We start from the raw sequence: 14,267 nt of genomic DNA, 5'->3' as shown, positions 1-14,267 counted from the left end.
GGAGAAGTCACGACTGTGGATGGACTGATTTCATGTTATGAAAATTTCACCTCAGTTTAAAAACGGAAAAAGGACAATGGTTGGTCACAGGATCCTGGGGAGACTCAGAGAGCGGGGCCGGGCACCTGTGTGGCCAGAAACAGCGGCCCGAGTCCCGCTGTGAAGCCAGCCTGGGTGGACTCCCACGCCCCGCTGCAGGCGCAGGGACTGCGACATGCACTCCCGCAGCCACCACACAGGCGCCACCCTCGTGGCACCACCCCCTCCACCGGCTGCCAGCGCTGGCAGCCCAGGGCCCTGCGGAGCCTCTGACGCCTGGGCACCGGCTCCCCCTTTGGCTGCAGCGTTCCTATCAGCATTCCTGCCACTCCTGTTTGTCCCTCGTCGTGTATTTCTGGATGCCACGGCAAAGGGCTCGCCTGCGGAGCCCCCTCAGGGCTCGTGGGTGGAGGCGGCAGTGAGCAGGTCCTACCTGAACAGCCCATGGCAGCCTCGTCTGGAGTCAGCACAGTGCTGCGGTTCTCCTCGCACCGGTAGCGTCGACTTCACCTGGGAACATGTTGGAGAAGCAAGTTCTCAGCGGCCCCCAAGTCAGTTTTGTCCTGGGGAGACTCTGAAGGGGAGGCGGGTGAGCTGGGTTTTAACAAGGCCTCCGGCTACTTCACAGGCAGGCTCTGGTTCTAGGACTGCAGGCAGAGAGAGGCAGAGGGCTTGGGTCTAAAGCCAGACCACCTGACTCTGGGGCTAGGCTCTGCCACTTGCTAACTGTGTGACTTTGGGCAAGTTATTTAACACAGAGGGGGACCAGTTGTCCCAATTTGCCTGGAACTGTCCCAGCTTCAGGAAAGTCCCATGTGCTGGTGTTACAGGAGAAACTCGGTTCTTCTTGCTGACACAGTGAAGGATTACCAATCAGCAAGTCTGTCAGTGTCTATTAGACCCTGTGCAAGCAGGGTCTATCCGGGACAGTGTCTCATGGAAGACAATGGCCTTGCTGAGCTGGGGGGTGAAAGGCATAGGTTCAGGGCAGGGCAAGGTAAGGGTGGCAGGTCCTCTGTCCCAAGGACTTACATAGCTGGCCGGATGGGGGGTGAAGAAGTCACATATTGATTGACAGATAAAGGTGCTGCCAGCTTTCCCAGGGGGATGTGACAACCCAAACTTAGGTATGAATGGGGGTCTGTCTGCCCGAAGTCTTATCTTGCTCCAGACCCTGTTTGTTCATCTTGTTGTAAAACACATACATGACAGGAGACAGTTAATTCAAGTTGGGGCAGTTACCCAAAGTTATTTAAGGGCTCTTTCTGGAAGCATTAGGGGCTCCCTATAAAACAGATAGTGACCAGAGGTAGGCAATTAACCAAAGTTGTTTTCTGGGTTGCTTCTCTGGGCACCATGGACCCTTTCCCCTTCCCTTTCTAGGCCTCGGGGTGAACACACAGTGTCAAGGCTCTCTTTCCCAGACAGTAGAAATTACGTGTAGAATTTCAAGGGGTCCCCTCCTCCCGTGCTCACATGGAGTTTCTCGTGGTGTTGGAACACCTGGCAATATCATCGGACGAGGCTCTGGACTGCTGAGTCAGTGGGCGAGACACGTCCCACTCCTCCTCCCTGCCTTGGTTTACCTTCTGTCCTACCTGACACTGGGGAACCCCTCCGTCCCCAGCAAGCCAGGACCGCTGGTCACCCTAAAACAGCGGCCCTCAACCTTTCTGGCATGGGGGCCTGGTTTCCCAGAAGACAATTTTTCCACGGACCAGCAGGGTGGCGGGGGATGGTTTCGGGATGGTTCAAGTGCATCGCACTGAAGCTCACCTCCTGCTGTGCAGCCCGGGCCCTCACACGTCTCCCTGCCTCATTTTCTCCTGTAAAGTGAGGAGAATAAAACGAGTCAGGACATTACAGTGTTCGGGACAGCGCCTCCTGAGACTGGTAAACACCAACGACTGTTAGCTCAGCTAACTTCTTTATTCCCTCGTCAACATTATCCCATCTAAACCGCATTTGTTAACTAAATACATTTTAAATAAGTACGGTGCTTAAAACTGTGCCTGGCGGATAGCAAATGCTCAGTAAGTCTTAGCTATTCTCATTCTTCTTATTATTAGCTCTTAGCTAATATTTTTTGGCCACAACTGAGTCCAAGTTTTAAGCAACCATGACAGCAAACAGTGAGAACCATCCCAGCTACTCAGACAAGCCCCAGAGAACCCTAAATACCAAAATCTTCAATCCCACGGACATTATTTTCTTCCTCCCCCCGTCTCCACCCTCAGAATCCACTCCTGGATCACTTTGCTAGGTTTTTGCCAATATAAATTAGCAAAATCTTTCGGTTCTTTTGGCGATTCAGTCCTCATCCCAGACTTGAGGTCATTGGCCCTCTGGGGCCTGCAGGGGTCACTGCAGTCTGGAGAAAATAAAGGGAGGTTGGGGAGGGCGCACAAGGGGACCCCAAGGTCATTACAAGATCCTCACTTCAGGAAATGCTTGTTGCTGGCCAAGGCTGCACGTGTGCCATGAGGGCGCGGGGGAGCCCAGGCTGAGGGAGGCCCTGCCAGCTGAGCACGTGGCTTCCCAGCTCACCAGGGGCACAGGCATGCAGGTGGCCCGCTCCTGGAGCAGGAGGGTGGACGCACACTGGGAGGGTGCCAGGAGCCCGGGAGAGGTGCATGTCCCGCCTACCCACAGCCACTGGCCACCCCTCGGCCGAGAGGGGCACGAACTACCACAGAGGTCGGGAAGCCCCAGCGGGATGTGTGCCCAGGAGGAAAGGGGTGCGGCTGTGACACAGAACTAGTGAGTTTCTGCCGCCAGGACCTTCACTGTGACCAAGGGAAGCTCAGTGGGGGAGGGGGTGGGCTAAGTCCTCCCCGTCTTCCCAGAGACCCAGCGAGGGTGTGAAGCCATCTGACGACAGTGTCACCCTGTAACCACTGATCAAGCTTGACGTTTGCTCTGCTCTCTCAGCCTTGCAGTTGCTAGTCACAAAGATCCCCTGGCTTTCTCACCACGCCTGAAGCTGGCCTTGAGCTGATGATTATTTGGACTTGGACTTCAAGCTTGTCTTTTTTCCCTTGAAGCTATGTGGTGCCACTGGCACAACACCCTGCCCAGCGGCCCTTGACTCCAGGGTTCTCTTTATATTCGTCCATGGCAGGAGCCCTCAGGCCCCCAGAGCCTCATTTCCAATGGGCACCTGGCTCTGGGCGACCGCAGAATTCACGGAGTCACCACTGCATGCCATGGGCTGCTGGCGTCCTCTCCCTTAATACTCGCTGGGTTTTCACTGTCCTCTGACCACCTGCCAGCCTTGTATCACCCTGTTTCCCTCCAGCCCTCTTGTTGCATCCATCCCTGGTCCTTTATTTTTTTAATCCTCACCCTAGGACATGCTTACTGACCTTAGAGAGAGGGGAAAGGAAGGAGAGAGAAAGGGAGAGAAACATCGATGTGGGAGGGAAACATCGATCAGTTGCCGCACACACAGAGCCCGACCAGCCAGGAACCGGATCCACAACCTAGGCATGTGCCCTGACCAGGAATTGAACCCGGGACCTCTCCGTTTACAGGACGACGTTCCAGCCAGCTGAGCCACATTGGCTCCTAGTTCTATTTCTATATCAATCAAGGTTCTTAGTTCTAAGCAACAGGCACTGATTCTGGCAACTCTGAGCAGAAAAGGAAAGTGTTGACGAGACTGGTGAGCTCCCAGGACACCCAGGATGTCGAAGGGTCGGATCTGAGAGAGGCCTGCAGCCTCTGCTGGGCATGGGCGCCACAGTCGGCCCCCGCAGTGCGGGCCGGAGGTCCCATCACCTTCAAAAGCTGGATGTAGCGGCTGCCACCATCACCATCAATTGCTGAGATGTGCTTCTTCCCATCAGCAGCTTTAATTTAAAGTTGGGTGTGTAGGTCTGACCAGGGGAGTCAAATAATGTGCTCAGGCCTTAGCTGCAAGGGAGGCTGGGAAAGGGACATTTTTAGCTTCTTTCATGGGAGGCAGGTGTGCCAAAGCTGGGGATACCTCAGAGCTGGAGTGGCCAGAAGGATGACTCACATCCACTGCAAGAAGCCACCGGGGGCCCCGGACTCCAGCCTACTGTGCTGGCCTTGCCAGCCCCGCGCTCTAACCAGGGGCCTCACCAGCCATTGGGTTCTCTGCACGGCAGAGCAGGTGATGGAGCCGCCCTGCGCAACGGCAGCGTGGCCTGGAGGCCCAGGCAGCACCAGGCTCTGTCAGAGCGAAGTATCTTCGAGTAAGTCCTCCAACTTCCAGGAGCACTGCAGTAGTTGTGAGGCTGGGACTGCGATGCCACCGCCCGCCCAACTCGCTGTCCACGTGGCCCCTCTCTAAGATGGGGGCACTGCTAACATCTCCTCCGAGAGGCTGTCGTGGGGATTAAATGAGATGATGGATGTAAAACCTGTCACACAATGCCTGGCAAATAGTCACGGTTCAGTAGCTGAGAGCTGCTGGTTGCAGTCTTTAACGCTGGGGTTGACACGACAACCCTTTCCTTCGCTCCCTGAAGCTCGGTGAGGAAAGTAAACCGCTTTGTGTCCGTGGGGTGAATCCAGGGTGGGCACGTCTGGGAGTCAGCTCCAGGCTCGCTCGCTGTGTCCACCCACTTCTGCTTCTCTCCTGTTCTGTTCTGTTTTGTTTTTAAGATTTTATTTATTTATAGAGAGAGGGGAAGGGGGGAAGTGAGGGAAAGAAACATCAATCAGTTGCCTCTTACATACCCCCAACAGGGGACCTGGCCCTCAGCCCAGGCATGTGACTTGACCAGGAATCAGACTATGATGCGAATGTTGGAATGCTTAAAGTTGTCCCAGGGGCTCCTTCCACGGTCCTCGTTTTTTTTTTTTTTTTTTTTTGGGGGGGGGAGTTGATTCTTTTTCTTCTTCTTGTTCTGATTGGTTTTTTGTTTCCTTGCTTTCCATATCATTGCTTTGATTCTCAGCTTCATCCAATCTACTACTGATTCCCTGTTCTTTATTTTCATTAGTATATCCTACGATATCTGCCTGGATCCTTTTTACACGGTTGTGAGACTAAGTTCCTCGAGCATCCTTATGACCAGAGTTTTGAACTGTGCCTCTGGTAAATTGCTCATCTCCATTTTGTCTAGTTTTTTGTTGTTGTTGTTGTTGTTGTTGTTGTTTTTCGGGAGTTCTGATCTGTTCTTTCATTCGGGCCATGTTCTTTGTCTCTTCACTTTTGGCAGCCTCCCTGTGCCTGTCTCTGTGTATCAGGTAGAGCTGCTGTGACTCCCTGTCTTGGTGGTGTGGCCAATGTAGCAGGTGTCCTGGACCTGACAGGACACCTACTACATTGGCCACACATTGTCCAGTGGCGCAGCCTTGCACGAGCCAGAAGTGTGTAGATCCACGCACTCTCCTCCAGTGCCCCTTCGAGGCTTTCCTGAACGTGTTCCCCGGGGGAGCAGTGCTGGAGCCCCTCTGAGTCCCAGTACTGTTTGACAGCCAAGTGGACCATGGACTACGACCACAGGTTCGTAAAGAAAGGGGTGGACCCAGGAGGAGCCTCAGAGTCATCGGTGAAACTCTGGGGTCTGACCCGAACCCACAGACAGAAACCAGAACTGGTCTAGTGGCGCTCCATTCACGTGTTCGGCAGGCGTGAACTGCACGCCCACCGAACGGCAGGCCCTGAGCGGGCTGCAAGGCTGCAGCAGTGAGCAGGCCCCGCCTCTGGGGCGGGGACACTGAGGAAACCCAGCAACGAGGCAATCTGCCCACCGCCGGCTGGCGCACAGACGGCTACATCGCTTGCCTCCTCAATCCTCTCCTGAGTGGGTTCCGCTGGCTCTCGACCTCCCCACCCAGAGAGGGCAGTGGGGTGTCAGCCCCCTGGCCCAGGCTGGCCGCTCGCTTGGTTTCCCACTCAGAGCAGGCTGGCCATTTCAGGTGCAGCCGGCGCGAGGGCTGAGCCCAGAGGCAGCTGTGGGGCGTGGACCTGGCAGCAGGGCCGGCAGGGGTGGGCAGACAGGCAGCGGGAGAGCACTCAAGAATTAACCCAGGCCAGGACTGCGTGTCTCCTCAGAGGATGCGAGGATTACAGACACCCCCCCCCCCCCTGCATTTTGACGGTGGCACTCCTGATTCCAGGGCCTGGGAGATGGGGTGATACCCACAGTGTAGGGTCTCTTCTGTAATTATTCGTATAATAGGAAAGAGGTGGTTCTCTCCCATGGCTGTCTCAAAGTGGCAGGGTTGGGGGTTCATTTCAGCGCCATGGTCCTCTGAGGATGCAGATGGTCCTTCTGGAGCTTCAGTCCAGCCCTGGGTGGGTGGACTCAGGGTCCATGGGAGGCCAGGCTGGGCTGCCCACCTCAAGAGCTGAGGAGCAGGGAAGGGCCGCCCAGGAAACAAGCAGGAACCCACGTGCACTTGGCCCCTCCTCCTGCACCCGCCCTCCCTTCCTCCCACCCTCCCTTCCTCTGTCCTCTCACATTCTGTCCACTCCCTTGTGCTCTCTTCAGATTTGGACATGGCTCGGGAGCCCAGCCCCGGCCCGGTCCGGCCAGGCCAAAAGAGACGGTGGGAACCAGTCACCCCCTGGTGAGTCTGTCTGCTGAGGAGGGAGGCTTGTTTGGGGCTCTGGGTCCTCCTGGGTTGGGACAAGGACCCCAGCTCAGGCTGCCTGGCCCAGTAACTGTGGTACCTGAGGTCCTTTCTCCCTGGGCCTCAGGTTTTGTCTGTAAGGCCCCATCTCGCCGATGTCACCCAGCCCCTTCCTGCAGGAGAGAAGGGTGACCCTCCTCCCACCTGGAGCCCCCCCAGGGGAGCACTTGGGGGGCACTTTCCAGGTATAGGTGTTTGGGAAGTAACAAATAAGAACATTTCTGGATGAAGTCTTGACAGTAACTTGGGAAGCTTAAAAAATATTCAAGAAACCTTTAAACATTTTCAGAAAGGAGGCGACCAACCTCTGCCAGCCAATGTGCCATTTTCACAGGCATAAGGGGTGTGTGCGAACGTGGCGGGCCCTGTGCCCCTTGGTGTGCGTATGTGACGGTCGTGCTGAGCGCCGGGCCCTCTGGTGGGCAACCGGGGGGTTTCTGCCTTGCCAGCAGGGGAGGCGGAAGGCGGTGAGCAGGTGCTCACTCTTAGGAACAGCACGCGTGCAAACACCCTGCTGGTGCTGAAGGTGCCGGCTTCGCACTTTGCCCTGTTTGTGTGTCTGGAAGTGGGATGCCAGGGCCAGGTGGGGGGCTGCTCCGACAAGTCTCTGCACCTCCAGGCTGACCCGGAGAGAGGCCAGGCCCAATCTCTCCCTGCGGGCGCAGCCTGGGGTCCGTGGCACCCAGTGAATGCCAGTGTGGGCGGCTTTCCCCTGCATTAGTTTCGGGCTATGAACAGATGTGTGCTTGTGAGTAACCCAGCGCTTTAAACTTGCATTTCTGCCACGATGCAGAGCTGCGCCTCTGGTGCGTTGGTTCGCTGTCTCCCGCGGGAGACGCATAGCTGGGGGAGTCTGTTGGTCTGGTTTTGTGAGTACGCGCCTGCTGGGAGGTGAGGGGCTCTGCCCCACAGTGCTCTCATGTGTTTCAACCCAGCCGGCCACGCTGGAGGCTGAGCGACCCCCTCAGTCAGTTCTTTAGCCCCAGGTGCTGTCTTCAGAGTTCATGCTCCTCCAGCACTGCACCCTCGGGCTCAGCGAGCTCAGAGCCAGCCCTGCTGGGCCTCTGAGAGGCGCAGGTCAGAGCAATGGGAGCAGCAGGGAGCGATGACAGTTGTCCCACGGGGGCTCAGACTCCATTTAGAGGGCCCCGCAGTCAAGACCTGGGCAGGGGTGACCTCCTTAAGACCTGTGTGTCACCAGAGGACTCCAGTGGGGAGAATGAACGCTTCCCTGGGGCTTGGGGGAGCAGTGGGTGCCAGCTATGGCTCTGGCCCCCTGGGATATTGCCCAGAGGAGGGGCGGATTCAGGGTGGGGTTTGGTGGCCACTGAGCGGCCAGATGACCTCTTCATAAGAACTGGTCAAGTCCAGGCCATGTGATTTTGGCCTCAAAATGAAACTTGTCAACCTAAAGGGAAAGGTGTGTGGTGGAAGGATTGCCCCAGGTCCCCTCTCCCTACCCTCGCCCTTGCCCCTGAGGACACCTGAGGAAGTGGCTTGACCTCTGCTCACTGTGCCATTCTGAAGGTGCACTCTATTTATCTTATTGTGGGAAGCCCGGGCTTGCAGACGACAACCACTGGCCCAGACCAGGGGCACTGGTGTGGCTGCAGACCTGCAACCGGGCCACTGCCCTTAGGGAGAGAGGGGCGAGGCCACGAGTCCAGGGCACAGGCCCCAGCCCTGGCTGATGGCTGAGCGAAGGTGGGGGCAGGCAGAGCAGGGAGACCCCCGGTCCAAACAACCCCCGTGTGCAGCAAATGCTGCTGTGACAGTTCACACGGCTGGACCCCATACCCCAAACCTGTTCTGTCTGTTTCCATTCCGGAGCACAGCTCCCGAGTCTGTGCTCGGTGGTCAGCAAAATGCTATTCCTTTACCGTCCAAGTACAGTATCATTTTAGAAAAAAATGTAATGAAGGGGGGAAAAGAATTAATCTTTGCATTGGCCAGGAATTAAATCCAGGACTCCTTGGTGGCAGGCGACAATTCTGCTACTGAGCCACCACCAAGGCTACAGCGAGGAAAACTTCGCCGTGGCAGTTCAGGTGGTCTGCTGAAGTCTCCGCCCAGTCCCGGCGAGGGAGCCCCGGCCAGCCCCAGGGGGCCGGGACAAGCGAGTACTTTCTTGGAAAGATGGTGCTCTGCTGAAACGTGTCTCCTTCAGTTCCGTCCCAGCTGGCCACTTCTAGCCAGCAGGAGGCTGCCCGTTTCCTGCCTGGGACCCAGATCCCGACCCTGCAGCGGGCCTCCCCACACTCTCTGGGCTCACTCTCCTTTCTCCAAGGACGGGCCTCCCACCACCGGAATTGGCATCCCTGAGGTTTTCAGGCCACCCACCCAGCCTGCCTGATGCCAGAAATGGCGGGGCGGGGTGGGGGTGGGGTGGAGAGCAGGAAGTGGCCAGAAATCTCACCTGCAGGCCTGGAGACCCTGTGGGATAAAGGGGAAGGCACCCCTAATGTCCTCCATTCTGCCTCAGTGGCCCCCACGGACTTCGCCCCTCGTGGGCTGGGCCTGAGCTGGATTGTGGGCACTCAATACCGTAAGTTGTTTCAGAAGCTGCTGCCCCCAGTTTATCATATTTCCCCCGCAATTCAGCACCTGAAGTTCCAGCCACTGCGTCCCCATGGAGACCTTTTGCCCAGGACAGGACCCAGTTGTCTCTCTCCATAGGTCTCCCCATCCCCCTGGGACCCAGGAGGTGGTGGTACATTGTGAGAAGGGGATGAGGCCAGCAGTGAAAGCCTGGGGCCTTCCGGGCTGGTCCTTTCTCCCAGGGCCAGGAGCAAAGGGCAAGGGGCCTGGCCACACCCTCACCCTGCCTGGATTGTCCGCCCATGCTGGGCCCAGCATCCTGGTGATTTTCATCCAAGGATTAAAGGCTCTCACACCCCCACCATGGCTTTGGGCCCTGACTTAACTTTCCCCTTTCATCCCCTGCCAGAGTAAGATCCAGAGTGTCAGCAGTGCCTGGGCCTGGCTCTGGCTGGCCAGAAGCCTGCGGGCGATTGTCCCCTTCCTGCCACATGGGGAAGGTGGTTTGCTATGGTCTCCCAAAGTGACCTTGATCAAGTCCCTAGGGGCCCTTCCAGTGGAGAATCCTGGGATTCCAAGGAAAAGCTTCGTACCTGTTTTCCCAAGTTAAGCTGCAGGTTGGGCGAAGATTCTGGCCCAGGACAGTGATCCTCCCCCACCTGTCTCTGCTGCAGCAGCAGTAACTGTGACCTGGACTACAAGCTGTACAGGGAGGATGTTCCCCACAGGTGAGTGGGTCCTGCCTCCTTGGTCCTCTGGGCGAACGGGAGGGGCGGGCTGGCCTAACACCCTCTGTCCTGTCCCATAGGGTGTGTGAATACCAGCGGGTCCCTCCGCTCATCAACCATACGTCTGTCAAGATCAGGAGGACTCACACAGGAATGGGGGTCAAGAGAAGTCTCAGTCCCCACAAGGCCCCCAGGAAGAGCCACGTGCCCCCAGGACAGAAAAGGAGTGAGCGAAGGGGTGCAGCCCTCATCTGCACGGCTAGGGAGGGGCTGGGCCTCCGGGGCCTGGTGGAAACCCTGACTCCGGGCCCTCTAGCAGCAGGCCAGCTGGAGGGGCTGCACTCCATCAGGGCAGAGCTGAGCCGGATCAAAGCCCAGGTGGACCGCCTGCTGGAGCACCTGGAGCACACGGACCAGCTGCCAGGTCAGGCCCCCCACACCCTCAGTGGTGTCCAGCTCTGCCCACTCCTGCAGGTGTGAGAGGCACCTGGAGTCCTGCCTTGGGCTCTTCACCTCTCCCCACCCCCATTCCCTCTGGCCGTTCCTGTGGCTTGAGGATCCTTGTGGCTTCTTGGTGGTCCTACGACCCCCCCCCCCCACTCTGCAGACATCTGGAGCCAGAGGAGCGTCCCAGCCCAAACCCATGTTGTCCCCTCAAGCCCTGGACACTCTCCATCAGTGCTGGGCAACCAGTGGTCTCTCTGGGACCAGCTGGGGCTGACAAACCTAGCCATTAACTGGTGACTCTCTCTGCACAGGGACAGAGGATGAAGAGAACAGGGTCCCTGGAATTAAGGGTTCCTCGCGCAGCACCACTGAACCCCAGCAGGAGCCCAGGGCCCATCCGGAGGCAGGCAGCCCCCAGGACAGCAGAGACCCAGAGGCGGCAGTGAGTGGCCTGGCACCTCCCCCATCCTCACCCTCCTTGTGTTTGGGTCCTGAGGCCTCTCTGTGAGCAAGGGAGGGACCAGGGTTTGTGTGGGAGCCCGGAGGGGTGGATGGGGCATCACCCGCCACCAGCAATGCCCAGAATACGGCCTGTGCCCTGCTCCTCCTGACTCAGGCTTGGTTGGTCAGCTGGGCCACTTGTGGGCTGAAATGCCATCTCCTCCTAGAAGAGGGGCGTAGGCTTTGAGTATTGTAGAGGAAATGTCACGGGCATGCCTCACAGTCCCAGTCCCATGGCCTGAGAACCACCTGGTAAGCTTGTTAAAACCCCAATGTCTGCCCTTTTCCCGAGCCTGCCCCAGTGTCTGTAGGTTGGTGGTGGTACCACGCTCGCCAGGAAAGTCATGGAAAAACACCTTCCTGTACGGAGAACACCCCAACCTGGATCTGATAACAGCCCTCGGTGCGGCATTCGAGAGCCCAATGTACCCTCCTGCCCCGTCGTGTCCTCCTCCGCACTGGTGGCCCCATGTGGGGAGCTGGGCCAGCCCCCACTGCCACTTGGGCTACCTCCACCAGCCTCGGCCGCCGGGGAGCTGGCAGTGCAGAACTTCCCTGTGTCTCCACCTCCACCTGCTGACTCTGCCCACCCCCCGGGGGGGGGCCCTGGGAGCACCGTCAGCCCCCTCCGACTACAGGTACTGCTCAGATGTGCCCCCCACCCCTCGAGGCCCCACCAGTCCTCTCAGGGTTGGGGCCTCCACGGCAGTGGGTGCAGACAGCTTTCACCAGCCACAGTGGTGTACAGGATATACCCTCCCATCCCCCTTCCTCTGAAACCAAGCTTTAAGGTCCTCAGCCTGTGCCCCACATAATACCTTTTGGTTCCAAATGCCCCACCTACCCTACAAATCCATCCTCCAGACTAAGGGTATCATTTTTATGTCCTGTTTCTATCTTGTCTCTTGCTGGTGTGGTATTTTGTATTTCAGATCTGCTCTGGAAATATGTATGTCAGAAGAGGAAAAATAAAATTCGTAGTTCTTCTCCCTGGTCGGGGATTCCTGGTGTGGTCTCTGAGCCTTATTCTGGCCCTTGTACTACGCCAGGCCAGCCCTTCCTAGAGAAGCTGAGCAGGCCCGACGCCCAAGTTCAGAAGCCCATATCAGCCCAGAGCAGAGAGAGGGGACCAGGCTGCCCTGCCCTCCTCCAGTCCAGACCTGAGCACAAACCTGTGGGGCTCAGGAGCCACCCGGAAGGTCCCAGCCCTGTGGTCAGTCAGCCAGGCTGGCTCTGCCCCACGGAATGGCAGCACCAGCTCTCACTCCTGGCAGTTTATCGGCCCTCTCCCAGAAGCCGAGACTGGATGAGACTGGGGGTCTGGACGGGCTTCACATCACATGGTGAAGCCCGTCCAGACCCCCACTTCTCATCAGCAGTGGAGGAGGCCTCTGCTGTGCCGCTCTCCACGAGGCCAAGGAAGCGGGGACCGGGCTTCCACGGAGCCCCAAACCCTTCCCAGCTACCCCACCCTGAGCTGTGGTCTTTCCCGGCACCAAACCAGGGGCTGGGAGTGCACCCAGCATGTTCCTGGGGCCACAAAACCCTCCCCGCTCTTGTCACACCTCAGCATTAGCCCTGACTCTGGGACTTGTGGAGCAGCTTTTCTTACAAAGCACAGTTCCCTGTATCAGCCCCTGAGGCTTCTTTTGTCTCAGCCTGTCTCTTCCTCTGTTACACTAAGAGACAGGGCACACTTTAGACAACGCCGGACACGAGGAGAACAAGAACACACTACCCAACTCAGGAGAGCCTTGCTCTTTTAAATCCTGTACCAAGAAGAACCACAATAGAAGGCTTTTTCAAGTATAAAAGGGTTTGTGTTTTGTTTTAGCTCAGATATGAGTGAGAGGCACAGCCCCCTTGTCCATTCCCTCAAACGCAGCCCAGTTACATAGGAGGAAGTTATGGCCGGCCTGCATAAGGTCCATCCCTCACAAAACAGCAGTACCTTCAGGTCCCGTTTTCCAGGTAAGACCAGCTGAAGTCCTTTTCAACTTGGGAGTCAGACTGCATTCGTAGGTTTCTTAACTAGGTCACAGTTGGGGGCCAGCTCAAGCAGAAAACCATCTTTAACAGAACAGTTTGCAAAAATATCGTTCCAACACAGCGGCCCAGTGCATCAGTTCTGTGCCCGCCTCCCCAAATCCTCCCTCTTGTTCTGAGTTCTCAAGGCGGTGCAGTCTGGAAGCCGACTGTGCAGGTCCTTTGGGGGAGAGGAGGCGTCTGTCACTTCTTTGGCTTCTGGTTCAGGACTGGGCTGCGGCGCCCCTCCGGCGGGCAGCCCGCACCAGGCACTGCTGCAGTACAGGATAGAGGCGCTGGCAGCCCTCGAGACCCAGACGCACCGCCTCGACCCAGCTCTCGGTCGGGCCCCCCTCCCCACTGCCCAGCAGCCCCGCCACCTGGTTGAGCACGGGCATGAGCGCCACAGTGAGGCCGGCAGCGGCGCGCTCCTCCTCGAGCCGCGTGGGATCCAACAGCCAGGTGGGCGAGGGCCCCGGCGCGCGGCTCAGGCCGCAACCCACCACCAGGTCGTACATCTCAATGCCCGCGTCGGCCAGGGCGAGCGCGGCGGCCGTGAGAGCGGCTGCCAGAGCCGAGCCACCATCTTCCAGCAGCAGAGCTGACACTTCGAGCTGCGCACGTGGGTAGCGGCACAGGCGCACGGCCGGCTCCAAAGCCTCCTGCAGGGCCAACGCCAGCTCGCGTTCCTCACCGCTGCCCTGGGGAGGGCTGCGCCGGCGACCCGCAAAGGGTGCGCGGCGGAAGTCACAGATCAGACGTCCCCTCAGCGCGGCTGGGGCCTCGCCTCCGGCTCCCGCCGGGCCACCGCCGCGCTCGCCGCCCTCGACCTGGCGCGGGCCGGACACCGCACACAGCACCTTAGTGCCTCCCGCCTCCAGGTAGGCCGAGCCCTTGGCCTGGCTTAGCAGCCCAGAGCGCGCGTACACAGGCCGCAGCCGAGTTGGATCACGGGCGTCGGGCTCCTGGTCCTCGTCCGCCGCGTACAGCTGCGGCGGTTGCGACTCTTCGGGCCCGCGGATGCGGCGGTGATCCCCGGGCATGGCGGCGCTTGGCTAGCTGGCCGCTTCCGCTGAGCGCCCTCGCGAGGGCTGTCGGGATAGCGGCGAACGGCGCCGCAGCGCCCCCTACCACCCCGGAGGGAGAACGGCAGGCACTGCACAGCTCCAGTGCCGCTGCAAAGGACGTCCGGGGCTCCGCGGATGGATTCACCTGGACAGGTCTGCGTTAAGTACGACCTGAGCCGGCCCGGCTGACCTCTAACCTCCTGGACCAGAGCAGACCCAGAGCGTATGTCTTTCTCTTTTCACCTGTGAAAACTTTAATTATTTTTATTTTAAAATTATTTGTGTGACTGTTTTATGTATTCCCCACTGC

At 58.2% G+C, this 14,267-nt stretch overlaps 2 protein-coding genes across 2 annotated transcripts; one reads left to right on the top strand and one right to left on the bottom strand.

Annotated features, from left to right (window-relative positions):
• The first annotated feature begins 6,478 nt into the window (after positions 1–6,478).
• On the top strand, positions 6,479–11,159 carry LOC114488390. The gene is made up of 4 exons (XM_036012199.1): positions 6,479–6,588; positions 9,864–9,917; positions 9,998–10,341; positions 10,676–11,159. The coding sequence occupies exons 1-4, from the start codon at positions 6,518–6,520 to the stop codon at positions 10,870–10,872; spliced, it is 666 nt and encodes a 221-aa protein (XP_035868092.1). The 5' UTR covers positions 6,479–6,517; the 3' UTR covers positions 10,873–11,159.
• Positions 11,160–12,663: 1,504 nt separating this feature from the next.
• Positions 12,664–14,065, bottom strand: EXOSC6 (exosome component 6). The gene has a single exon (XM_028501856.2). It carries the CDS (start codon positions 13,931–13,933, stop codon positions 13,115–13,117), a length of 819 nt encoding a protein of 272 aa, XP_028357657.1. The 5' UTR covers positions 13,934–14,065; the 3' UTR covers positions 12,664–13,114.
• Positions 14,066–14,267: the final 202 nt, after the last annotated feature.

This window comes from Phyllostomus discolor, chromosome 12 (assembly GCF_004126475.2).
Source record: "Phyllostomus discolor isolate MPI-MPIP mPhyDis1 chromosome 12, mPhyDis1.pri.v3, whole genome shotgun sequence".
Classification (NCBI taxonomy): Eukaryota; Metazoa; Chordata; class Mammalia; order Chiroptera; family Phyllostomidae; genus Phyllostomus; species Phyllostomus discolor.
The sequence above is the reverse complement of the archived record's forward strand: the minus strand, read 5'-3'. Positions and strand labels throughout refer to the sequence as shown.